Below are 24,898 nucleotides of genomic sequence, written 5' to 3'. Positions count from 1 at the left end.
CAAAAATAGTTTATCGGCAATTGTGTTGCTTTTCGGATTTAAAAGATTCTGTGCAGCATAAATTTAATGTGGCCATATTATATTTTGTCTCGTGATCTCTATTAAGACAGCTGTTGAAAGAAACTTATATTTCAGATATTGCATATAAGCGGTCAAATCGATATTCTTCGTAAAAGTGTGATGGAAATTTTTCCGAAGAAAAATGAGTGCAGTTCGAATCATCTTATGGAAATAAAGAAAATAATCAAGAAACACCAGAATATTATTATTTTTGCAGAACATATTGAAGAACTGTACTCGTATATCGCAATGGTGTTTTTCATATCGGATACTGTGCTTATCTGCTTCTTGGGTTTTACAATAGTCACGGTAAGTGATTTTGATTAATTCTACGGTTAAGAGGAATATATACTATAGAAACCGCAGAGTTGATTCTGTAGAATAGAACAGTACTAATTCGTTACTTTAATTATTCATAGTTTTATAACATTTCTCTTGCTCCTTTTTAAATTTCTAGTCGATTGGTCGACCTAATGCTGCAGAAAATATAATCAAGAATTTCGTGTTCTACTTCATTGTGAATGTAGAAGCATTTTTGTTCTGTTTTGCTGGAGAATATTTGAGCGCTAAGGTTAGATATTGAGACGAATATTGTGTATACGATAAATATTACATTACATAATTGTTTCTAAGAGATACAAGATCCATTATTTATTAGAGCAAGAGCATTGGAGATGCTGCATACGATTCTCTTTGGTACGAATCAGATTCCAAACACGGTCGAACTATATTGCTCTTAATAATGAAATCACAAAATTATTTAACTATTACAATTGGAAATATGGCGAATTTGTCTCTAGAACAATTTAGCGGTGTAAGTCTATTTCACATTTGTTTCGTACGCAACTTTTTACAGATTTTAGGCTAAAGATTGTCCTGCTAATTATCTAGAATCATGGAAAAATAGAAAATGTGTTATTTGTTTTTAAAACATAAATAGAATATTATTATCAATTAATTTTTATAATGCTTTTAATATAAAATGTATAATAATAATATATTTTTTTATTTCATATTTATATTTTTATATATTTTGTTTTAAATAGTAAATAATATTTTCTGCAATATTCACGTTGTTATATGTATATTACTAAAACAAATCAATCGACAAATGAATAACTTTTTACATTAAGTTTAAAAAATTCTACATTATTCTTATAATAATCAAATAATACTATTGCAGATTCTAAAAGCTTCGGCTTCCTACGTATCGATTCTACTTGCAATGTAATGAAGCAAAACTACATTCAAATTTTCAATGAGCATGAGTGGCTAGTTATTGTGTAGTTGTAAGAGAACTTGCATATGAATTAAAGTAAAACCGTTTCTTTATTACTTACTATTCATTTTCATGTACGTGTATATTTGCATGCGTGCGTTTTAACTTATATGGGCTATTATCGGGCACGTGTCCATGTGGCGTATCAACAAACGTTTAGGTAATCTTTGGGTTTCTGAATACCCGAGTGAGCCTCTGGACGGCTATAATCGATCCTACAAGCGTAAAATCCTGGAGCCGGAAAAGCTATTACCATGGACTAACTCTTTCGTGTCAAGCTGAGACAGCTACAGTGCAGATGGCTGTTTGACACCAGAATCCAGCGTCGTGAACGCAAACGATGCTTCTGAGATCCCGGGCGGAACCTCTGAGTGTTTAACCTTATACGGACATGCTCTACCCGAATAAACCATCGTTTCCTAGCTATTCATGGGACCAGTGGATGTAACTAAATTTGAAAATGGTCTTTCCAAAGGAAATGGGAGTAACGGCTCGCAAGGACCTTCATTCTCTGGAGGAGCAACTTCGGAGCTCCGGAATGAGGTTTACTGGGCCCGGAAATTTGCTGCTACCAGTGTAGCAGCAGCAGCTTGAAGAAGAATGGCTGCGGAGCCAACAGAAGGAGGGCCAAACCGTATCTGATATACGAGCACTAGAGTTTTATTCAAAATCTTGCGATTTACATATTTCGAGAGAATAAGTTGTGAACACGCGCACACTCGCCGCACTTACGGTAATGCTCAAGAAAGAATATATTTTGATATTAAGAAAGCAATATCTCAAAAAAAGAAACTTCCACTTTATTCATCTTTTCTCTTCCTCGACAAATTCTCCCCTATGCACGGAAATACTAAACTTTTCTTACGTTCACCGACAAAAGTTTAATGTCGTATGTACATTCGCGTGTTTTTATCTGCCGTTGCTATCACTTGTTTGAATTTTTAAAGGAAGTAATGCAATGAACGCTAGGCCACCGTTTTGCCCAACAATTCGAAGAGAGAGGGTCGGCCACTCGGAAACTTCTTTTTCTTTCATCGACGACCGTATTCGCAATCTGTGCATGTTGCGATCAAAATATTTAATAAGGTGTAGCTCCTGGAGGGGTGAGCCTCAGTCTTGCTCTCTTTCATGCTATCAGTTTGTACAGAGATACCGCATTGTGAACATCGTACGATCGATCAGGAGTTTTTCGTAACAACGTTTAAAATTCTATTATCGGGATTAACGCATATGTTAACGGTGCAAAATATTAGGATAATAATAATAGTAACACAAGTATGAAAGTAGACAATACAGTTAGCAAAGCGATAGAAATTTGTCTACGAATTTTTGGCATCTGGCCGAATACATCGTGCGCTTTATTATGTAGACTCTTCTGGATTGGCTCGCTTGTAATCGAGCAAGCCTTTCAATATCGATATATTGTAGTGCATTTTTATTTGATCGAGTTTTCCGACAGGATGAAAATGTTGGGTGCAGTCATAACGTATTCGATACTTTTAATGAAACTCGTCATTTTTTTGTATAAGCAACGGTGAGACACGCAACGGCACGTAGTAATACGTACTATCAGTGAAAAATGAGCTTTAACTATTATTTAATTTAATTATATTTAATTAGTTCAGTAATATTCAGTTACATGCATTTAGTATTACATCTTAATTTAACATTTACTTTAGTCAATAAAATACATTATTTAGCAACTGCTTTGTTCGATAAATAAAATCATTTCCCAATTAAGAACGTGAACATTGTAATAAAGCTAAATTAAATACTTATGCTGTATATATATAATAAATTAATTATTGTGTACGAGCAGAATTGAACTGAAACTCATGGGTAAAGTTATTGCGACAATAATTTTTTCACCAATAGTTTGTATATAATGCTTCGTTGCGGCCGTCATCACAATTATGACTAATGGAAATCTTTCCTAGAACTTTCAACAGGATATTAACGATGATGGCGAACGACTGGGAAGAGTGTTCCAATACGAAATTTAGTATGTTAACGACGAAGTGCAATGCCAAACTGTCGCAGCGCGTCGCTAATACGACGGTGATTCTTTATTCGACATCTGCAATTTTTTTTAGCAGCAAAATCCTCGTAAAACACGCCGATGGTGGCATAGGCTCAAACGTTTCCACAAGATTACTCATTCTAGACATGGATTTGCCATTTGACACTAATCGGAGATTCGTATATGAATCAGTCATAATTGTTCAATTTTTTTATTTGCTAGTATGTTCTAACGCAATGGGTTTATTAAATGCTCTACTCATAAATCTGGTAAGTCCTGTTACACAAAATGTTATAAATATCAATATTATTATAAGTAATTATCTATTATTTATATTACTTACCAATGTTACTTCTCGATATTACATTAACTATATCAATTGACTGACGGAATGTACATATTGCCTACTTTATCAAGAATAGTTTATTAGCAGTTGTGATGCTTTTCGGATTTTGAAAGATTCTGTGCAGCATAAATTTAATTTAGGTATTCAAAATTTTTTTTTGCGATTTTTATTAACTACAACTGGTGAAAGAAATATATATTTTAGGTATTGCATATAAGCGGTCAAATCGATATTCTTCGTAAAAGTGTAATGGAAATTTTTCCAAAGAAAAGAATGAACAGTTCGAGTCGTTTTATGGTTCAAAAAATAATCAAAAAACACCAGAAAATTATCACTTTTTCAGAACATATCGAAGATCTATATTCGTATATCGCAATGGCGCTGTTCGTATCGGATACTTTGGTTATCTGCTGCTTAGGTTTTTCAATTGTCGCGGTAAGCGATTTTGATTTTCGGCTGTTAAGAGTTCTATATGCTATAAAAACCGCGCTGTTGAATCTGCAGAATAGAAGAATATTAATTCATGCTTTTTTAATTAATCATTGTTTTATTACATTTCTCTTGTTCTTTTTTCTTAATATTCTATAGTCTCTTGGTCGACCCGATGCTTTAAAAAATATAATCAATAATCTCGTATTTTATTTTGTTATGAATATGGAGGCATTCATATACTGTTTCGCTGGAGAATACTTAAGCGCTAAGGTTAAACATAAAGACTAATATTTATAAATAAGTAGAATATCACGTAATTGCTTCTAAAAGCTACAAAATCTACTATTCAATAGAGCAAAAGCATTGGAGATGCCGGGTACGGTTCCCTCTGGTATGAATCAAGTTCCATAGACTGTCGAATTATATTGCTTTTAATAATGAGATCGCAAAATCAATTAGCTATTACAATTGGGAAGATAATGAATTTATCTCTAGAACAATTTAGCAGTGTAAGTATATCTCAGATTTCTTTCATGCGTGAAATATTTTACAGATTTTATGCTGAAGAGATTGTGTCTTGCCAATAATGATCTAAAATCATTAAAAAAGTAGGAAATATGTTATTTTTTTTTAAAATATAAATAGAATTAACATGAATTAAATTTTTAGTATACTTGTATATACAATTTATACTAATAATATATTTTTTTATTCGATAGTTATATTTTTATATATTTATTTTAAATTGCATATAATATTTGCTGCAATATTCACATTGTTATATATTTTTAAAAAAAGTCAAATTACAAATACATAACTTTTTACAGTGAATTTAAATATTCATAATTTTTACATTATTCTTATAATAATCAAGTAATACTGTTGCAGATTCTAAAAGCTTCGGCCTCCTACATGTCAGTTCTATTTGCAATGTATTGAAGCGAAACTACTTTCTATTTTCATCAAATTTTTAATGACTGTTAATAGTTGGTTGTTGTTTAGTTGCAAAAAAATTTACATATAAAAATTAAAACCGTTGCTCTATTTCTTACCATTCTCTGTCATCTGCGTGCACATTTGCATGCATGCGTGCGTTCAGTCTCTGTGAGCTGACTTACTTATCTGGTGTGTTTCCAAGTGGCGAATCGGAGAACATCCAAGTGATCTTCGGGTTTCTGATTGTCCGAGTAGGCTCCTGGGTGACTATAACCAGTCCTCCGGACGTGAAGTCCTGTCTAGAGCCAGGAAAACTACTGCCGTGAACCAACTCTTCCATACCAAGCTGGGAGCTACCGTGGCGATGACTGTATGGCTCTGAAATGCAGCATTATGAATGATGTTTCTAGAAGCGATACCGGACGAAATTCTAAAATATTTATCCTTGCACGTGTATGCGGTGCTTTTCCCTGGTGGACCATCTATCTCTATCTACTCATGGAACCAGAATAGATGTAGCTGAATTTGAAAATGGCCTTTCTGGGTAAATGGGAATAAGGGCCTCGCAAAGGGCCTCATTCTCTGGAGGAGTAGCTTCAGCTCCGGATTAAGCTCTTCAGGGCCCGGAAAATTGCTGCTACTAATGTAGCTGCTCCTCCTTAAAAAGGAATTGCTGCGAAACCGAAAAAAGGGAGAAGAACTTAGCCAGATTGACTTCCTGCCCCTGTACTGCTCTCGAGGTAATACCTTGGAAGGAAGAGAAGAGACATGCTGGTAATTATTTTATTTCTCGTTTATGTGTAATGAAAAACATCGATAACAATAACACATAACAAATTTCGAAATGTTAAAACAATATTATAATGCTTATAAAACAATTTCTTTAAAAAATTTACATAAGCTTTTCGTACTTTACGATGTTTTTATATAGCTTATAATATATATACTTGTCGTTTGCAAACATCGTTGGTACTGGAATATAAAACTTTACTCAGCACTTCGTTTCCCTGTTTTCTGCTTCTGGCACATTTTTTCACCTTTTAATGCACGCAACCTTTATCTTACGTGCACCAGAGTTTCAGCCGAAATCGATTTACATATTTCGGGAGAATATAGTTGTGATCGCGTGCACACTCGCCGCATTTATCGTAATACGCGAGGAAGTATATCTTTCGATATTAAGGAAATAAAATCTTGGAAAGAGAAACTTTCGTCTCTTCCATCTTCCCTTTTCCTCGAAATATTCTCTGCTACGCACGCAAATACAAAACTTTTCTTACGGTCACCGAATACGGATTAATATTTTATGTACATTCACGTGTTGCTATCTGCTATTGCTTGAATTTATAAAGGAAATCACAGACTGCGCGTTACACCGTTTGACTAGAGAATTCGAGAGGGAAGGAATCGGACACCCGGAAATTTCTTCTTTTTTTCACTGACAGTAGTACACGCATGTTTCGATCGAAATATTTAATAAGCCGTGACTCGTGGGAGGGTAAACTCACTCGTGCTCTCTTCCGGGCTTTCAGTTTGTACAGAGATATCATACAGTGCATATCATACGATCGATCAGGCTCGTAACAACGTTTAAAATTGTCATAATCAACGAATGTTAACGGTGTAAAATAGAATAATAATAATAACAAAAATATGAATGTAGAGAATGCAGTTAGCCAAGCGATAGAAATTTGTCTACGAATTTTTGGCATCTGGCCAAATATATCTTGCGTTTTATTACGTAGACTCTTCTGGATTGTCACGCTCGTACTCCAGCAAGCCTTTCAGTATCGATATATAGTAATGCATTTCCATTTGTTCGAGTTTGACGAGATGACGAAAATTCTGAGTGCGGCCTTGGCGTATACAATACTTTTAACGAAACTTGTCATTTTTTGGTATAAGCAACGGTGAGATACGCAACGGCACGTAGTGATACATACTGTCAGTGAAAAAATAGCTTCAATTATATTATTTAGTTAGTTACATACATTTAGTCATACATCTTAATTTAACAATTACTTCAGTTATTAAAATATTCTATTTAACAATTGATTTGGCCGATAAAATAAATTCTTTAGTAATTAAGAACGTGAACATTGTAACAAAGCTGAATTAAGTACTTATACTGTAATAAATTAATTAATATACACGGAAAAAGATCGATTTTGCTGAAGTATCTAAAAATTTAGCTATATAAAGATCTAAAAATAATTTTGTTGCACCATCAAAATAATTATAGTAGGTCGCAGAGGTATGATAATAATGCTGTAAAAAATTTTGATATATTTGGCAATCAGTTTGAGTGTTCTACATAATTATTTTGATAGTGCAACAAAATTATTTTCAGATCTATATCTAGCTGAATTTTTAAATACTTCAGCAAAACTGTACTTTCCGTGTACCACAAGGAAGAAATGAGCAGACACGAATGGGTATAAAGCCATTGCATAATAATAACTATTACTTATAACTTATAATTATTACTTATACCGAATAAAAACTATTCACCGATGTTTTGTATAACGCTTCGTTGCGATCGTTATCACGATTATGACCAATGAATATATTTCCTAGAAAGTTTAACACGATATTAACGATGATGGCGACCGACTGGGGAGAGCGTTCCAATACGAAATTCAGTATGTCAGTGATGACGTGCAATGCCAAACTGTCACGGCGCTTTGCTAACATAACGGTGATTCTCTACGTGGCAAATGTAACTCTTTTTAGCAGCAAAATCCTCGTAAAGCACGCGGATGATGACATAGCCTCGAACGTTTCCACACGACTACTTATTCAAGAGATGGATTTGCCATTTGACGTTAATCGACGATTCGTATATGAATCAGTCATAATTGTACAATTTCTTCATTTGCAGTTGTGTGGTTACATAGTGGGTATATTAAATGTTCTACTTATAAATCTGGTGAGTCCGGTTTATCCTTACGTAAGATAATAATGTGTACTATTATTATGAGTATTATCTATTATTTATATTCTTTATAAATGCTATATTTTCTTGATATTTTATTAAATATAATATTATCTGATGGAATGTACATGTGCATGTTTCCTACATTATCAAAAATTATTTATTAGCAGTTGTACTGCTATTCAGATTTTGAAAGATTCTGTGCAGAATTTTAATTTAGGTATATATTTTTTCTTGAGACGTCTATTAAGTACAGTTGTTGAATATATTTTAGATACTGCATATAAGCGGTCAAATCGATATTCTTCGTAAGAGTGTGACAGAAATTTTTCCAAAGGAAGGAAAGTGCAGTCCGAGTCGTTCTGTGGTAAAAGAAATAATCAAAAAACATCAGAAAGTTATCATCTTTTCAGAACATATCGAAGATCTATACTCATATATCGCATTAGTGGTATTCGTATCGGATACCTTAATGATCTGTTTCTTGGGTTTTACAATTGTCGCGGTAAGCGATTTATATAAATTTTGCGGTTAAGAGAAATCTATACTCTATAAAAACCGCTTTGTTAATTCTGCAGAATGAAAGAATGCCTTCAATTATTTTTCATTTTATTACATTTCACTTGCACTTATAATATTTTTTAAAATTGTAGTCGATTGGTCAACCCAATGCTTCAGAAATTATAATCAATAATCTTGTATTTTACCTCGTTATGAATATCGAGGCGTTCGTATTCTGTTTTGCTGGAGAATACTTAAGCGCTAAGGTTAGACGTTGTTACGAATATTGTATATATACACGATAAATAAACCGAATACGTAATTGCTTCTAAAAGCTACAAAATTCATTATTCAATAGAGCAAAAGCATTGGAGATGATGCATATGATTCCCTGTGGTACAAATCAAATTCCAGAGACAGTAGAATTATTTTGCTCTTGATAATGAGATCACAAAATCAATTAACAATTACAATTGGAAAGATAATGAATTTATCTCTAGAACAATTTAGCAGTGTAAGTCTATCACAAATTTGTTATCTATAAGTGAAACTCTTCACAGAATTTATGCTGAAGATTGCCTTGGCAATATTTATCTAATTTCTATACATTATTCTTATAATAATCAAGTAATACTGTTGCAGATTCAAAAAGCTTCGGCCTCCTACATGTCAGTCCTATTTGCAATGTACTGAAGTGAAACTACTTTCTATTCACATCGAATTTTTAATGATTAATAGTTGGTTGTTTAGTTGCAAAAAAATTTGCATATAGATTAAAGTAAAACCGTTGCTCTATTTCTTACCATTCTCTTTCATGTGCGTGCACATTTGCATGCATGCGTGCGTTCAGTCTCTGTGAGCTGACCTACTTATCTGGTGTGTTTCCAAGTGGCGAATCCAAAAAGAACATCCAAGTGATCTTCGGGTTTCTGATTGTCCGAGTAGGCTCCTGACTATAACCGGTCCTCCGAACGTGAAGTCCTGTCTAGGGCCAGGAAAGCTACTGCCGTGAACCAACTCTTCCATACCAAACTGGGAGCACCGTGGCGATGACTGTATGGCACCAGGGTGCAGCATTATGAATGATGTTTCTAGGAGCGATACCGGACGAAATCCTAAAATATTTATCCTTGCACGTGTATGCGGTGTTTTTCCCGGGTGGACCATCTTTCTCTATCTACTCATGGAACGTAGCAGCTGCTCCTTAAAAAGAAATTGCTGCGAAGCCGAAAAAAGGAGGGATAGGAAGAAGAACTTAGCCAGATTGACTTTCTGCCACTGTACTGCTCTCGAGGTAATACCGTGGAAGGGAGAGAAGAGACATGCTGGTAATTATTTTATTTTTAACAAGTGGTTTCCTCGCATATAATTAGATATATTCCTTTATTATAGATTTCCGAAATGTTAAAACTGCAATATTATAATGCTTATAAAACAATTTTTTTGCAAAATTTACATAAGCTTTTCGTATTTTACGATGTTTTTATATAGCTTATAATATATACTTGTCGTTTGCAAACATCGTTGGTACTGGAATATAAAACTTTACTTAGCACTTCGTTTCCCTGTTTTCTGCTTTTTGCACATTTTTTCACGATTAATGCATCACGCAACCTTTATCTTATGTGCACCAGAGTTTCAGCCAAAATCGATTTACATATTTCGGGAGAATGTAGTTGCAATCGCGTGCTCACTCGCCGCATTTATCGTAATACGCGAGGAAGTATATCTTTCGACATTAAGGAAATAAAATCTTGTAAAAAGAGAAACATTCGTCTCTTCCACCTTCCCTTTTCCTCGAAATATTCTCTGCTACGCACGCAAATACAAAACTTTTCTTACGGTCACCGAATACGGATTAATATTTTATGTACATTCACGTGTTGCTATCTGCTGTTGCTTGAATTTTTAAAGAAAATGACAGACGTTACTGCGCGTTACACCGTTTGACTAGAGAATTCGAGAAAGAGAGAATCGGACATCCGGAAATTTCTTTTCTTTTTTTCACTGACAAAAGTACACGCATGTTTTGATCGAAATATTTAATAAACCGTGACTCGTGGGAGGGTGAACCCACTCGTGCTCTCTTTCGAGCTTTCAGTTTGTACAGAGATACCATACAGTGCATATCATACGATCAATCAGGCTCGTAACAACGTTTAAAATTCTCATGATCAACGAATGTTAACAGTGTAAAATAGAATAATAAATAATAACAAAAATATGAAAGTAGGGAATGCAGTTAGCCAAGCGATAGAAATTTGTCTACGAATGTTTGGTATCTGGCCGAATACATCGTGCGTTTTATTACGTAGAGTGTTCTGGGCCGTTACGGTCTTAATCGAGCAAGCCTTTCAATATCGATATATCGTAATGCATTTCAATTTGATCGAGCTTTCTGAGATGATGGACACTTTGAGTACAACAATGGCGTACACGATATTATTATGTAAACTCGTTATTTTTTGGTATAAACAACGGTGAGATACGAAACGGCACATATGTAATAATATTGCACTATCAGTGAAAAAATTAGCTGTAAATATTACTTATTTAATTATATTATTTAATAACATTAAGTTTGTTATATAAATTTGGTATTACATCAATTCAACAATTATTTTAACCGATAAAATAAATTATTTGATAATTGCTTTAATCGATAAAGTAAATTGTTTGGCAATTGCAAATGTGAACAATGTAATAAACTTGAATTTAGGACAAATTGCTGTAAATAAATTAATTATTGAGCACAAATCGGAAATAAGCGGACTCGCGTAAGTAAAGTCAATGCACAACATGAAATTTTTCACCGATAGTTTGCATAACGCTTCGTTGCGGCCATTATCACGATTATGATTAATAAAAACCGTTCGTAGAACGTTCAACAAGATATTAACGATGATGGCGATCGACTGGGAAAAATGTTCCAAGACGAAATTCAGTATGTTCGCGACGACCAGCAATGTCAAACTGTCGCACCGCTTCGCTAACATAACGGTGATTCTTTATTCGACGTCTATAATTTTTTTTAGCAGCAACGTTTTTATACAGAACGCGGATGATGGCATAACCTTCAACGATTCCACACGATTACTCATTCTAGAGATGGATTTGCCATTTGACGCTAATCGGAGATTCGTATATGAATCAGTCATAATTATTCAATTTGTTTATTTGCTGATATGTGCTAACGCAATGGGTTTATTAAATGCTCTACTTATAAATCTGGTAAGTCCTGTTATACAAAATGTTATTAATATAATTATTATTTTGAGCATTATCTATTATTTATATATATTTATACTTATAAAACTCAATTTCGTAATATCTCATTAACCATGTATAATATCAGTTGATTGACAGAATAGGGGTATTCAAATAAGTTAGAGTTTAACGGTTTGACAGGTTATGTCGGGTTAAAGTCGAGTAAAAAGTTAATTTTTACACTTTTAACCCAAAGATTAATGTGATAGGTTAATGAGTCACTTATGTATTTTGCATAACCTTAAAGAATAACGCGCCCAAAGTTAATTAATTAACTTTTTACTCGACTTTAACCCGACATAACCTGTCAAACCGTTAAACTTTAACTTATTTGAATACCCCTAATGTATTATACATATGCAAATATCTTACATTATCAAACATAGTATATTGGTAATTGTGATATTTTACGAATTTTAAAAGATTAATGTTTTTTTTCGACCGCTCTTACATATTGCTGTTGAAAGAAACGTATATTTTAGATATTGCATATAAGCGGTCAAATAGATATTCTTCGTAAAAGTGTAATGGAAATTTTTCCAAAAGAAGGAAATCACAGCCCGAGTCGTTTTATAATAAAGGAAATAATTCAAAAACACCAGAAAATTATCACTTTTTCAGAGCATATGGAAGATTTGTATTCGTATATCGCGATTGTGCTGTTTGTAACAAATACGTTGATTATCTGCTGCTTGGGTTTTACAATTGTCGCAGTAAGTGATTTTGATCAAATGTATAATGGTTCAGATGAATATATACTATAGAAACCGCGCTGTTGAATCTGCAAAATAGAAAAAATTCCTGTCTTTAATTATTCATTATTTTATTTCATTTCCCTTGCTCTTTCTTAAAATTCTAGTCGATTGGTCGACCCAATGCTTTACAAAGTATACTAAAGACTCTCTCATTTTACTTTGTTACGAATATGGAGGCGTTCATATACTGTTTTGCTGGAGAATACTTGAGCGCCAAGGTTAGACGTTGTGACAAATATTGTACACGATAAATAAATATTACGTAATTACTTCTTAAAGCTACAAAATCCATTATTTAATAGAGCAAAAGCATTGGAGATGCTGCGTACGATTCCCTATGGTACGAATCAAATTCCAGAGACAGTCGTATTATATTGTTTTTAATAATGAGGTCGCAAAATCAATTAACTATTACAATTGGAAAGATAATGAATTTGTCTCTAGAACAATTTAGCAGTGTAAGTCTATCACAGATTTGTTTTCTATAGGTGAAACTCTTCACAGATTTTATGCTGAAGATTGCCTTGGCAATATTTATCTAATTTCTATACATTATTCTTATAATAATCAAGTAATATACGGTTACAGATTCAAAAAGCTTCGGCCTCCTACATGTCAGTTCTATTTGCAATGTATTGAAGTGAAACTACTTTCTGTTTACATCGAATTTTTAATAATCGTTAATAGTTAGTTGTTGTTTAGTTGCAAACGAATTTGGATATAAATTAAAGTCAAACCGTTGTTCTATTTTTTACCATTCTCTTGAATATGCGTGCACATTTGCATGCATGCGTGCGTTCAGTCTCTGTGAGCTGACCTACTTATCTGGTGTGTTTCCAAGTGGCGAATCCAATGAGAACATGCAAGTGATCTTCGGGTTTCTGATTGTCCGAGTAGGCTCCTGACTAACCGGTCCTCCGAACGTGAAGTCCTGTCTAGGGCCAGGAAAGCTACTGCCGTGAACCAACTTTTCCATACCAAGCTGGGAGCTACCGTGGCGATGACTGTATGGCACTGGGGTGCAGCATTATGAATGATGTTTCTAGGAGCGATACCGGACAAAATTCCAAAATATTTATCCTTGCACGTGTATGCGGTGCTTTTCCCGGGTAGACCATCTTTCTCTATCTACTCATGTAACCAGAATAGATGTAGCTGAATTTGAAAATGGTCTTTTTGGGTAAATGGGAATAAGGGCTCGCAAAGGGCCTCATTCTCCGGCGGAGTAGCTTCAGCTTCAGATTAAGCTCTTCAGAGCTCGGAAAATTGCTGCTACTGATGTAGCAGCTGCTCCTTAAAAAGGAATTGCTGCGAGGCCGAAAAAAAGAGGGATAGGGAGAAGAACTTAGCCAGATTGACTTCCTGCCCCTGTACTACTCTCGAGGTAATACCGTGGAAAGGAGAGAAGGGACATGCTGGTAATTATTCTATTTTTCGTCCATGTGTAATGTAATATATCGATAACAATATCACATAACAAATCCTCTTTTCTCGCATAATTAGATATATTCCTTTATTATAGATTTTCAAAATGTTAAATTAATATTATAATGCTTATAAAACAATTTCTTTGAAAAATTTACATGAGCTCTTCGTACTTTACGATGTTTTTATATAGCTTATAATATATGTATACTTTGCGAACATTGTTGGTACTGGAATATAAAACTTTTCTCAGCACTTCGTTTTCTGCTTCTGGCACATTTTTCACAATTAATGCATCACGCAACCTTTATCTTATGTGCACCAGAGTTTCAGCCAAAATCGATTTACATATTTCGGGAGAATATAGTTGCGATCGCGTGCACACACTCACCACACTTACCGTAACACGCGAGGAAGTATATCTTTCGATATTAAGAAAAAAAAAATCTTGTAGAAAGAGAAACTTTCGTCTCTTCCACCTTCCCTTTTTCTCGAAATATTCTCTGCTACGCACGCAAATACAAAACTTTTCTTATGGTCACCACTTTTCTTATGGAATACGGTTTAGTATTTTATGTACATTCACGTGTTGCTATCTGCTATTGCTTGAATTTTTAAAGAAAATAACAGACTGCGCTTTACACCGTTTGGCTAGAGAATTCGAGAGGGAGAGAATCGGACACCCGGAAATTTCTTTTCTTTTTTTCGTTGACAATATTACACGCATGTTTCGATCGAAATATTTAATAAGCCGTGACTCGTGGGAAGGTGAACCCACTCATGCTCTCTTTCGAGCTTTCAGTTTGTACAGAGATACCATACAGTGCATATCATACGATCGATCAGACTCGTAACAACGTTTAAAATTCTCATGATCAACGAAAGTTAACGGTGTAAAATAGAATAATAATAACAACAAAAATATGAAAGTGGAAAATACAGTTAGCAAAGCGATAGAAGTTTGTCTACAAATTTTTGGCATATGGCCGACTATTTCGGCAACGGTATGTACATCCATAGGATTTCAATCCTTGTTTTTTTTAATTTTGACTGCGTCTTTTATACTTTGTTCGTCTATTGACTACGCCTTATACTCGACTTCTTTTTGATTATCCTTGTTAATCTTCGTATTTGACTTTATGTAACTTTTAACGCTGAAGAGAACACGAATAATGTGTCGAAACGTACGTTAATATATATATATTTATTTTTATAAATTGTTTGCGCTTTGATTACCGCGCTTGGCTCTAATTGCCTCTCCTATTCACATTGAATAAAAAATGTGTTATTTCTTTTTAAAATATAAATAGAATGTTACTATCAATTAACTTTTGTCATACACCATATATTTTCATATTTAAATATATATTTTTATATATTTTGCTATTTGGTTCAAATAGCAAATAATATTTACTGCGCATTGCTATATATTATAGAAACGAGTCAAATGACAAATAAATAACTTTTCACATTAAATTTAAATATTTATAATTTTTACATAAATATTCTTATAATAATCAAGTATTACTATTGCAGATTGTAAAGGCTGCGGCCTCCTACATGTCAGTCCTGCTTGCAATGTATTGAAGCAAAACTACATTTCAGTTACATTGAATTTTTAATAAACATTAATAGCTTGTTATATGTTTAGTTTCTAAGAAATGTGCATATGAATTAAAACGGCGAGAACCATTGCAGTATTACTATACCATTCTTCTTTATGTACGTGCATATTCGCATGCGTGCATGCGTTTCAATTGGAGTAAGAATAAAACTCGGGGCTTCCAAGCGGTAGATCGATGACTCGAGATACGCAATTTTTATTAAATGAAGTCGGTAAATTTAACCTTATACTGCTTTTCCCCCCTGCTAGCATTATTCCCTCCACTTTGCGAGTCCCGATAATTTCTTCTTCTTTTTTTCTTTTTTAAATTTTTCTGTAGAACTTTTATACGAACATTATACTTTTGTTGCCCGCACGGCTTCTAGCATTATTTTTAAGTCTCATAATTATAATTGGCCGTTATCGCATTACCCTGACGAGAAAGGGAGTGAAAACGAGTGGAAAGGAACGAATTCGTAAACTTTCTGTTATTATTTACAATTTCGTAATTGTATATCTATAGTTGTAATCGAGTATCTTATGTTCTTACCAAAAGGATGTTTAATGATTATTCGTTTTCTCTCAATTGCTTGTCGATGCGCTTTCGCGTTTTAGTTTTCAGTGAGGTATCCCGCAATCAATAAAAGTGAACAAAACCTGCTGATGTTTGATGCTTTATAAATCATTGATTAGAGAAGCTTCTTTCTCGCAATTATGAAAATGACTGCTATGAGCACAGTATGCTTCTCTATAAAATTCATTCTTCGCAACTTCGGTATCTGGCCAGTATTATCCACTGTTTTGCGCAGATTGTTCTGGTTCGTGACATATTAATCGTCGTTCAATTTGTCAGTACGCTTATATTGCATTGCACTATCATACCGATGAGCTGATGGATTTGATGGACAATTTTAGAAACTTACTACACTAGAATACACTTTTCAAAGTGTATTCTAAATAACAAAAACTAAATTATTAATAACGTAATTAAATTGTTTGAAAGCTAAACAAGTGATTTAAATTTTAAATGGGGGAAGTACGTGTTTCAACACTAGATAATAATGTCATTCTCTCAACGATGCTATTCTGCATAATGATATTAAAAAGAGAGGGATTTTGTTTTTAGAGAATTGGTAATTGCATGGTTTGTAGAATGAAGCTGTGAAAAGGGTGTAAAGAGTATTAATGCAAATAACGTTGCAGTCAATAAACGGTCCAGACGTTTCCACAATGTTGGAGAAGACTCTACTGTTTTACATCATTATGAACTTCGAGGCGCCCAGTTTTTTCTTTGCCAGAGAATACTTAAGTACATAGGTTAGTGTATAATGTTAACTTAACAACTCGATTTCATAATCCATTTTGAAGTCGTCTAAATATAAAGTTTCACATCTTGGCATTTAATTAATACCTACTCTGTAAACTTTAATCTCAACAATCGAGCATATTATCTAGATTTGCATAACCGATTTAACAACTGCAGTTACGTAAAGATTAATAACAATTGGTTTTTGTTTTTATATATACAGTGTGTTTCTTAAAGAGCGCTCACTAATTACATAGCGCTGTTTCTCATAAAAAATTGAGTGAACCATTTTTTTCTATAATGCTTAATAAAACAGTAATTATTGAGAGTAAAGTTAATCCAATCAATGTCATCCTTTAGCTGGGCGTACGTTAATATATTTTCAGAAGTATATTTTTATCCTTTTTCCGTGATTATTATTATTATAGATCGTGAAAATGTCGGCGTCTTACGTATCTATGACGGCCATGTCCTGGAAAAAAAAATTATTCATGGTTAGTTGTAAACAATTATAAATGTTAACATTTAAAAATTGATTAAAAGAGATAACGCTTGTAGCTCTGCATTTTATACGCTTTTCTATTCTACCATTTCGCATTGCCACTCCGAATATCTCACTGACCGCGCACGTGACGTGAAAAATACAACACATTTATTTATATCATCCTATATATTCCACTTTAAACCTAATTATTTACCCTCTCTCTTTCTTCGACATACCCCTGGCTGCATATATTTATTTTATTTATTTTATTCTATTTACATTTTCTTTCAGCTCTTTCATCCATTTTTTTAGCATAATTTCTCTTTCTGTCTTCTCTCTCTTAATTCTCTGCTATTTTCTCTCCCGTCCATCACTCATTCATACATATTTCCATATTTCCCAGTCTCCTTGTGTTTCCTCTCTCTGTGTTTCTTCTACGCTTTTTTAATTCTCTGATGCTTGCATTCCGCTACCCTCCGCAACTTATCCTTGCCCTCAAATATCTCAGCATCCCCATTGTTCTTAATACCATGTTATATCTTGATTCTGTCATTCCCTCTGTCTTATTTTCTTTCCTCTCTATCCTACATCACTGTTTTTTCTCTTCCACCCATTATGAATAATATTATAGCATTTCATATTACAGTTATCTCTATTTATTATTAATTTTTATTACTTTTTTTACGTAACATATATGTCATCACAATAAACAATTAACGTTGTTATAGATTAAAATGTTAGCCTCTGTATCACGATTCTATCGCTCTATATATCAAAGTGAAACAACATTTTATATATCGCGTTTCTAATAAGCATTAAAAGTCGGCTATTATATAGTTGTATAGAAAATTTGCATACAAATTAAAATTCGTCAAAATGTTTCGATGTTACTTACTGCTCTATCACGTGCGTCAATGTACTTGTTCGTACGCTTTCGTTGAATATCAGAATAAACTCGGAAAATCGAATACTCGCATAATTCGAAATACACAAAGTTGTGTTAAATGAAGTCATTGAACAAAGTGAGTTATGGTTTTCTCGTGCTCGCCCATTATTCTCCCCGCTTTGAGTCCCCGCCATCGATTTCCATTCGGACTTTATACACTTTCTGCGCGCACAGCGTCTTGCATTTTAACTGAATTACTTTATTATTGCGTTATAGGAAACGACAAACTGAGGGAGGGAGAATGTAAATTCGCGCGAATTGTAAATTTTCTTCTCTTCACTTTTTCTTTTATTTTCCCGTACCTGAAACCGCGAGAGTGTGCAATCGTAATCATGATCGGTGCTCTTGGTTTTCCTCGAACACGCGATTTCCACGCAGGCTGACAATTTTTTTTACGATCACCGCAATGAATTTAACATTCGGTGTGCGTTCGCGTGTTGCACACCTACGTTTGCTTGAATTTTTAAAGCAAATCGCTCACTACTGCACCGGTCTGCAAGGTATAATAATCGATTTAAGGGATACGCTTTTCGTATTTTCTTTTTCCTACGTTACAAGCAACTGGAAAGGCACAGCAATTGCGTACTACTAATATAGACGCATGTGCAAATATTTAATGACTGTGAGGGAAGGAAGCAGAATGTGTTCTTTTGTTTCGCCTTCTCTCGAGACTTTCCAATTCATACAGACACGCGTAGTTTTACACATCGTACGATTGAGCTTTATACGATATCATCGGACTTTTCAGTAACGCGAGTTATACATATATCCTCTTTTTAAGAAAAGAACAGTGAACGAATATAAAAGGAAACGAAAAAAAAGAATGAAACAAATACCTACGAGCACCATCAACCGATCTATAGAAATTCCGCTTCGCATTTTTGGTATCTGGCCGGGTTTACCGTATATTTCATTCTGTAGACTGTTTTGGACAATTACAGTAGTGGCTGTTCAATCTTTTCAATATCGATATCTTATTACACACTTTTACACCGTCGATTTTTCCGATCTGATGGACGGCTTAAGTGCAACTTTGGGTTATAGCCAGTTCTTTTCTAAACTCATCATTTTCTGGCTCAAACAGCGGTGAGACATGTAATAATTTGAATGCTGTAAAAATATTAAAAGTATTTTCACAGAAAGAGACATAATAATACTATTTTTAATTATATAATATGTGCATTTGACACACCACAATGTTATAAAAATTCTTGCACGTACGTAGCTCTAAGAAATTAATATATTTTTTTACTATTATTGTGGTAATTCATGAAATCGCTCGTAGAACATTTGTTAAGATATTGGCAATGATGGCAATGGACTGGAAAAAAATAAGCAGTGACGACTTTAGCACACGTGTGACAATAAGCAAAGCCATTCTGTCGCATAATTTTACTAATTTCGTCTTCGGTACCTATTCAATAGCTATAACGTTATACTGCGCTAGCATTTTCATGAGTAACTTAGAAGCAACTGACATATCTACGCGACCACTCATTCTAAAGATGGATTTCCCGTTCAACAGCGATACGCGTTTCGTGTATGGATTGGTATTAGTCATACAATTTTTTTGTACAGTGCTTTACGGTAGCGCTGCTGTCATGCTAAACGCTCTTCTCATTGTTTTGGTGAGTGAAATAAAATTGCTTTAAAATGCTTTGATTAAAAATTTTTTAACTGTCGAGTCCGCGAACTAATGCAACGCAATGTTATTGTATAATTACTGCGATTACAAAAGCACAAGATGAAATCAAACTTTCGAAATCTTTCAGGTATTGCATTTAGCTGGCCAACTCGAGATTCTCGATAAATGGTTGTCAGACATCATTTCAAAGGATAACGAATACAGATTGAGCGTAAAAACGATAAGGAAAATAATTGAAAAACATCAGAATATTATTATCTTTTCAAAAAACATTAAGAATTTATATTCCGACATTGCGTTGATTCTATTCATGTCAGATACTTTGATTATTTGCAGCATCGATTTTTTGCTTGTTAGGGTAAGAACCGTGATGAGTTCCAAAGCTGAAAGATCAATAATTCAATGGAAAATAATTTTAATGAAAAGTTTGCGGATTATTGATTTAACTTATGTTCAACGACTTAGTATTAACTATTTTAAAATTATCATTGTTGAAAAGTATTATTTTTAACATTGTAGTCAATTGGAAACCCAGATTCTGCTACGATTTTGATGAAATTCGTTGGATTTTACGCCGCAGTGACTTCTGAAGTATTTATGTTTTGTTTCGCTGGAGAATATTTAAGCGCAAAGGTTAGCGTTAACATCTATGATGTGTCCAATTATTAACAAGTGAACCGCTGATTTTCTTCTTCTATAAATTCTCGGTATATAGAGCAGAGCAATCGGAGACGCTGCATACAATTCCCAATGGTACCAGTGCAGATTTCAAGACAGCCGAATTATCTTGTTCCTGATAATGAGATCGCAAAACCAGCTAACGATTACAATTGGGAAATTCATGGATCTTTCCTTCGAACGATTTCTTAATGTAAGAATATCCTCAAAATATTTTGTTACGTTAAAAATGTTTAAGTTTATTTTCTACTGTAATGTAAGATTTAATTGCAATCCCGCGTATTTGCTATCTATAATGCAGTAGTGTTCATAATAAATTAATAACACTTTACGCATATGTCTTAATCTGACAATTCCTATTTTCATATATTAATTTAATGACAAACGCATAACATTGTTATAGATTATGAAAGCCTCAGCATCTTATGTATCAGTCATGCTAGCGATGTATTGACGACAAAAATACGAGTGCTTAAAATATAATAACTATTAATAATTATAATACTGACTTAAAAGTGTTACATCAAATTATTATATTTAAAAAATGCACGTATTGAATAAAAATCTCATTTCACTGCAATCGTAAAGTCTTACATTTATTTTCTTATTGCAAAGTTTGATAAGACACAGGTAACGGAGACTCGAAGATTCGTACAACTAATTCACATACATGATACTTTATAATTTTATTTTTCTTTCTGGTGCCTTGCTTCTTACATCTCATATTATTTATTTTACTGATACTTAAAAAAAATATATAATTTTAGTATGCAATCGCGAACGATCCACGATGTATCATACTCTGAATTACTAAAGCAAATAAGTTCGCGAATGCGCAGTAAGTGCTTTACATAAAAGATATTCTTCGACAGATGCTTCTTTCCGTAATAGTGGTAATTCGAAAAAAGTTAGCACTTAATGACATTTCATGCAAACTACAGAACGAATAATTTTATTTTTTCTCTTCGGATCTTTCTTCTGTCCTCTAGTTCTTAATAATTTCCAAACATCTTGTCACCGGATGTACATACATCTTCGCGTATAGATCATTACATATTTAAGCAAATTATTCGCGAGTGAATCGTCAGCAGTGGAGGAAACGCAAGATGACTTTAATCGCTCTCTTCTTTTTTAAATTACAAGAAGCTACTTCTTCGTGGTACTGCGCACACAGTAAGATAAAAATATTTAATAAGCAACTGTCATTGATCAATTGCCTAAGGGAGATATCTACTTCACAATGATCCTATATATAACCTTGCAGTCCTCACGCAAACTTTCAACAACGTACATCAAACTGAGTGGAGAATATAAATTCAGAGAGAGCATACAGTCTTTATACTTTGACGAGAGTCCCTAGGTTTTGATGCCTTAACTTGAACAGAAACAGCAAAAAAAAAAAAATTATGACGAGTAAACGTACGATCAATCGCACGATAGAACTTATGCTGACCGTGTTCGGTGTCTGGCCAGGTATATCATGCGTACTACTCTACAGAGTGTTTTGGGTGATTACGTTAGCAATTAATCAATTCCTTCACTACCGGTACTTCGTAACACATTTTCATTTCGACAATCTTTTCGACTTGATGGACTGTATGAGTAGCTTTTTGGAGTTCGTAAAACTGATGTTTAAGCTCATTATCTTCTCGTTGAAACAGCAGTAAGAGACGCTTAATAAAATAAACTATTAAAAAAATTTGTAAAGATAAATAACATTGCGGAAATGTGATGCAATTATTTCAAAACATTCGATCGTTTGTAGAAAATTTATCGAAATCTTAACAATGACAGCGGAAGATTGGAAAGATTGCGATAACACTGGCGTCGAGTTGCACGAAACAGCAAGGAGAGCGAAACTATCGAGTCGTATTTGTAATGGATTAATTATTCTTTATACAATCTCCGGGCTTGCATACGTCCTTGGCTTTTTCCTAGCCGATACCGACGTCACAGATTTGACAACTGAACTGCCTCTTATTATGAAAATGAAGTATCCCTTCGTTATAGACACGCAACGCAAGTACAGACTGGTATTAGCTACGCAATCCGTTTTCGCGATGGTGTGCGCTTTGGGAGCTGGATTATTCAACGCTTTGTTTCTAACTCTGGTAACCTGCACATACATAAGCAAGTATTATAAGAAAAATATAATTATATTCATATAATTAATGTCCCAAATAATCCATATAAATGTTGCAGGGTTGTAAATTCGAAAAAAATTGAATATCTATTTTAGATTCTAATCTGCCTGCATATTATCGAATAAATTTCTTATAACATTCTTAGTCTTTATATTATATTATGGTAAAATCAGTATAATTTATAATCACATTGTCGTAAATGACAGAATTTTGATTTCTAGACTCTACACGTGGGCAGTCAGATAAACATCCTACTTCGCTGGTTGAGGGAAGTTGGATCTAAAGACATCGAGAAAACGCATGACTCATTCGCCGCTGTCATTACGAAAATTATTCGGAAACATCAAAATATTATCAATCTCTCAGAGAAGATTGAGAATCTTTATTCATACATCGCCTTGCTACAATTCACAGCGAATACGGTTACCATTTGCTCATTGGGATTTCTCATCGTAACTGTGAGTAAACTTATTAATATTAAAATTTCAAATATAAAAATATGTATTTCACTTTGGAGTCAATTACATAAGTCAACATTTTATGTATTGGTTTTTATTATGTATATGCCATTTTAATTAATTCATTATGTTCATTTAAACCAACATTTCTAACTTTTGATCCATGCGTAAATGTGTTCATTTTCAATTCTGTTTCAACGTTGCAGGCAATCGGAACCCCCGACGCCACTGAAAAAATAGTAAAATGTCTTTTATTTTACTTTGATACGAATCTCGAAGCGTTTATATTTTGCTTCGCTGGAGAATATCTAAGCAATAAGGTTAGCAACGGAAGATTATTGTGATAACAATACAGACGATGACATATATAGATATTCTAGCGTTTGTGGTATTAAAACTGATATTTTGTAAAAACCACACCCAACACTATAGAATTCCTGCTGTTATTAATTTTATCTTCATAGAGCAAAGCGATCGGAAACGCAGCGTACAATTCCGCTTGGTACGATATGAAAGCTAAGGATAGTCGGATTCTGTTGTTTACAATTTTAAGATCGCAGAGGCAATTACAGCTTACAGCTGGCAAAATGGCTGTTCTCTCCTTAGAATACTTTACAAGTGTAAGATACGTAATAATTACAGAAAAAATATATATATATATATATTTAAAAAAAAAAATATATATATATATATATATATATATATATATATATATATATTAATTAAATCTTTTATGTGCAATGACATAATTACCTATATTTTTATCTATCACAATATTTCTGATATGTATCATAACGAATGATAATATTATTATCGTCCAAAGTTAATTTTCTAGCGTACAAAATTTTTTGCATAGACATATCATAATAATGCATATATATTTTTTGGTATTGCTAATAAAGGCAACATTGTTATAGATCATGAAGGCCTCGGGATCGTATTTATCAGTACTGCTAGCAATGAAATAAACGCTGTAATATCTATCTTGTATATAATATAAACATAATAAATATTTTTTTAAATGTATACTTTTAGATCAACCCCAGACACAGTATACAGTTTTCTTTATATACAGTTAAGAAGTATATACAGAATATACTGTATATACTTCACAGAAGTATATACTGTATATACAGTATATACAGTTAAGAAGTCGCGATATCTTTTTGCTAGTGTGAGAAAAATTATGTGAAGTTATACGGCTTCTTTTCTCTCTTATCTATAAAACACAGTTTCTCAATTTAAATGTATTTTCGAGTATGTAAAAAAAACCGCATTTTTGTCTGTACTCTACGCCCTGTACTCTACGCACTTATAATTTCTTGTAAATATTATTATCGCCCATAGATGCGCTGCGAATTGCATGCAAGAAAACTCACTTTCGTAACATTTGTGTTTTTTTGCTGATTCTCGGTGGATGAACTTCAAAACTCTTCCGAAGTACGCTGAAATACGACTGACCGTCGGACATGTATGTACGTCGCGTCGCCGCGTTCGCGTTCGCAGGAATCATTGCATATTTAAATACGCGATTACATCACCGGCGCCCGAAGGAAAAAGGCAGGACCCTACGTGTGTTCTCCCTCTTCTTGTATCGATGTTGTGAGAAACTGCGGTAAGCGTACACAAGTGAGGGCTGCACGTGACACGAAAAAAAATATTTAATGAAATACTCCCA

At 33.7% G+C, this 24,898-nt stretch overlaps 6 protein-coding genes and 2 long non-coding RNA genes across 25 annotated transcripts in view; 6 read left to right on the top strand and 2 right to left on the bottom strand.

The window, feature by feature from the left end:
• Positions 1–1,395, top strand: part of LOC139818267 (odorant receptor 13a-like) — a 3,554-nt gene extending 2,159 nt beyond the window's left edge. For 3 of the 4 annotated variants that reach the window (XM_071786899.1, XM_071786894.1, XM_071786887.1), the window contains exons 3-6: positions 121–369; positions 518–631; positions 719–874; positions 1,244–1,395. In XM_071786899.1, coding sequence (XP_071643000.1) covers positions 121–369; positions 518–631; positions 719–874; positions 1,244–1,291 — 567 coding nt within the window. In that variant the 3' untranslated portion in view covers positions 1,292–1,395. The remainder of the gene's footprint in view (positions 1–120; positions 370–517; positions 632–718; positions 875–1,243) is intronic. The other variant, XM_071786890.1, reaches the window with a different exon arrangement.
• The window catches only part of LOC139818662 (uncharacterized), a 10,433-nt gene extending 4,275 nt beyond the window's left edge, over positions 1–6,158 (bottom strand). The window contains exons 1-2 of the long non-coding RNA XR_011733470.1: positions 6,021–6,158; positions 5,256–5,820 (exon numbers count right to left, since the gene is read on the bottom strand). This is a non-coding gene — a long non-coding RNA (uncharacterized lncRNA). The remainder of the gene's footprint in view (positions 1–5,255; positions 5,821–6,020) is intronic.
• Positions 1,539–5,162, top strand: LOC139818465 (odorant receptor 85c-like). 3 transcript variants are annotated; one of them, XM_071787231.1, is made up of 7 exons: positions 1,539–2,873; positions 3,277–3,628; positions 3,782–3,845; positions 4,049–4,140; positions 4,294–4,407; positions 4,491–4,646; positions 5,026–5,162. In XM_071787231.1, exons 1-7 carry the CDS (start codon positions 2,617–2,619, stop codon positions 5,074–5,076), a joined length of 1,086 nt encoding a protein of 361 aa, XP_071643332.1. In that variant the 5' UTR covers positions 1,539–2,616; the 3' UTR covers positions 5,077–5,162. The 3 variants fall into 3 exon arrangements, with proteins under 3 accessions (XP_071643332.1, XP_071643322.1, XP_071643313.1); XM_071787221.1 differs by lacking the exon at positions 3,782–3,845 and having other exon boundaries at positions 3,289–3,628; positions 3,910–4,140; XM_071787212.1 differs by lacking the exon at positions 3,782–3,845 and having other exon boundaries at positions 3,910–4,140.
• Positions 5,718–17,422, top strand: LOC139818362 (putative odorant receptor 92a). 7 transcript variants are annotated; one of them, XM_071786989.1, is made up of 8 exons: positions 6,581–6,983; positions 7,651–8,002; positions 8,283–8,513; positions 8,662–8,775; positions 8,868–9,023; positions 9,152–9,837; positions 16,763–16,876; positions 17,294–17,422. In XM_071786989.1, exons 1-6 carry the CDS (start codon positions 6,727–6,729, stop codon positions 9,200–9,202), a joined length of 1,161 nt encoding a protein of 386 aa, XP_071643090.1. In that variant the 5' UTR covers positions 6,581–6,726; the 3' UTR covers positions 9,203–9,837; positions 16,763–16,876; positions 17,294–17,422. The 7 variants fall into 7 exon arrangements, with proteins under 7 accessions (XP_071643134.1, XP_071643090.1, XP_071643124.1 ...); XM_071787023.1 differs by having other exon boundaries at positions 7,651–7,771; positions 7,955–8,002; positions 16,763–17,359; XM_071787033.1 differs by lacking the exon at positions 6,581–6,983 and adding an exon at positions 5,718–5,847 and having other exon boundaries at positions 16,763–17,359.
• LOC139818388 (odorant receptor 13a-like) lies at positions 10,218–13,261 on the top strand. 3 transcript variants are annotated; one of them, XM_071787055.1, is made up of 6 exons: positions 10,218–10,989; positions 11,545–11,740; positions 12,259–12,489; positions 12,636–12,749; positions 12,834–12,989; positions 13,120–13,261. In XM_071787055.1, the coding sequence occupies exons 1-6, from the start codon at positions 10,733–10,735 to the stop codon at positions 13,168–13,170; spliced, it is 1,005 nt and encodes a 334-aa protein (XP_071643156.1). In that variant the 5' UTR covers positions 10,218–10,732; the 3' UTR covers positions 13,171–13,261. The 3 variants fall into 3 exon arrangements, with proteins under 3 accessions (XP_071643156.1, XP_071643146.1, XP_071643166.1); XM_071787045.1 differs by having other exon boundaries at positions 11,389–11,740; XM_071787065.1 differs by lacking the exon at positions 10,218–10,989 and adding an exon at positions 11,010–11,286 and having other exon boundaries at positions 11,389–11,740.
• LOC139818689 (uncharacterized) overlaps positions 16,412–24,898 on the bottom strand; it is a 21,974-nt gene continuing 13,487 nt past the window's right edge. Inside the window, exon 2 of the long non-coding RNA XR_011733482.1 lies at positions 16,412–17,337. This is a non-coding gene — a long non-coding RNA (uncharacterized lncRNA). The remainder of the gene's footprint in view (positions 17,338–24,898) is intronic.
• LOC139818627 (odorant receptor 4-like) lies at positions 17,419–21,198 on the top strand. 2 transcript variants are annotated; one of them, XM_071787428.1, is made up of 6 exons: positions 17,419–19,381; positions 19,581–19,923; positions 20,068–20,298; positions 20,460–20,573; positions 20,656–20,811; positions 21,022–21,198. In XM_071787428.1, the coding sequence occupies exons 1-6, from the start codon at positions 19,119–19,121 to the stop codon at positions 21,070–21,072; spliced, it is 1,158 nt and encodes a 385-aa protein (XP_071643529.1). In that variant the 5' UTR covers positions 17,419–19,118; the 3' UTR covers positions 21,073–21,198. The 2 variants fall into 2 exon arrangements, with proteins under 2 accessions (XP_071643529.1, XP_071643537.1); XM_071787436.1 differs by having other exon boundaries at positions 17,421–19,381; positions 19,821–19,923.
• The window catches only part of LOC139818157 (odorant receptor 4-like), a 3,734-nt gene continuing 54 nt past the window's right edge, over positions 21,219–24,898 (top strand). The window contains exons 1-7 of one of the 4 annotated variants that reach the window (XM_071786737.1): positions 21,219–21,791; positions 21,883–22,281; positions 22,384–22,729; positions 22,984–23,220; positions 23,427–23,540; positions 23,685–23,840; positions 24,662–24,835. In XM_071786737.1, coding sequence (XP_071642838.1) covers positions 22,025–22,281; positions 22,384–22,729; positions 22,984–23,220; positions 23,427–23,540; positions 23,685–23,840; positions 24,662–24,826 — 1,275 coding nt within the window. In that variant the 5' untranslated portion in view covers positions 21,219–21,791; positions 21,883–22,024 and the 3' untranslated portion in view covers positions 24,827–24,835. Of the gene's footprint in view, positions 22,282–22,383; positions 22,730–22,983; positions 23,221–23,426; positions 23,541–23,684; positions 23,841–24,137; positions 24,836–24,898 lie in introns of those variants that run through there. The other 3 variants (XM_071786729.1, XM_071786743.1, XM_071786752.1) reach the window with 3 other exon arrangements.

This window comes from Temnothorax longispinosus, chromosome 1 (genome assembly GCF_030848805.1).
Source record: "Temnothorax longispinosus isolate EJ_2023e chromosome 1, Tlon_JGU_v1, whole genome shotgun sequence".
Lineage (NCBI taxonomy): Eukaryota > Metazoa > Arthropoda > Insecta > Hymenoptera > Formicidae > Temnothorax > Temnothorax longispinosus.
This window is presented reverse-complemented; position numbering and strand designations above follow the sequence as displayed.

Excerpts from the sequence above, each read along its gene's own strand:
- LOC139818362 (XM_071786989.1), top strand. The coding sequence starts at position 6,727 with ATGAATGTAGAGAATGCAGTTAGCCAAGCGATAGAAATTTGTCTACGA. Across the intron at positions 8,514-8,661 it reads TGGGTTTTACAATTGTCGCG|TCGATTGGTCAACCCAATGC; the intron begins GTAAGCGATTTA and ends TTAAAATTGTAG. Across the intron at positions 9,024-9,151 it reads CTCTAGAACAATTTAGCAGT|ATTCAAAAAGCTTCGGCCTC; the intron begins GTAAGTCTATCA and ends ATACTGTTGCAG.
- LOC139818627 (XM_071787428.1), top strand. The coding sequence starts at position 19,119 with ATGAAACAAATACCTACGAGCACCATCAACCGATCTATAGAAATTCCG. Across the intron at positions 19,382-19,580 it reads ATTTTCTGGCTCAAACAGCG|AACATTTGTTAAGATATTGG; the intron begins GTGAGACATGTA and ends AATCGCTCGTAG. Across the intron at positions 19,924-20,067 it reads ACGCTCTTCTCATTGTTTTG|GTATTGCATTTAGCTGGCCA; the intron begins GTGAGTGAAATA and ends GAAATCTTTCAG.
- LOC139818465 (XM_071787212.1), top strand. The coding sequence starts at position 2,617 with ATGAAAGTAGACAATACAGTTAGCAAAGCGATAGAAATTTGTCTACGA. Across the intron at positions 2,874-3,276 it reads ATTTTTTTGTATAAGCAACG|AACTTTCAACAGGATATTAA; the intron begins GTGAGACACGCA and ends AATCTTTCCTAG. Across the intron at positions 4,408-4,490 it reads GAGAATACTTAAGCGCTAAG|AGCAAAAGCATTGGAGATGC; the intron begins GTTAAACATAAA and ends ACTATTCAATAG.
- LOC139818388 (XM_071787045.1), top strand. The coding sequence starts at position 10,733 with ATGAAAGTAGGGAATGCAGTTAGCCAAGCGATAGAAATTTGTCTACGA. Across the intron at positions 12,750-12,833 it reads GAGAATACTTGAGCGCCAAG|AGCAAAAGCATTGGAGATGC; the intron begins GTTAGACGTTGT and ends ATTATTTAATAG. Across the intron at positions 12,990-13,119 it reads CTCTAGAACAATTTAGCAGT|ATTCAAAAAGCTTCGGCCTC; the intron begins GTAAGTCTATCA and ends ATACGGTTACAG.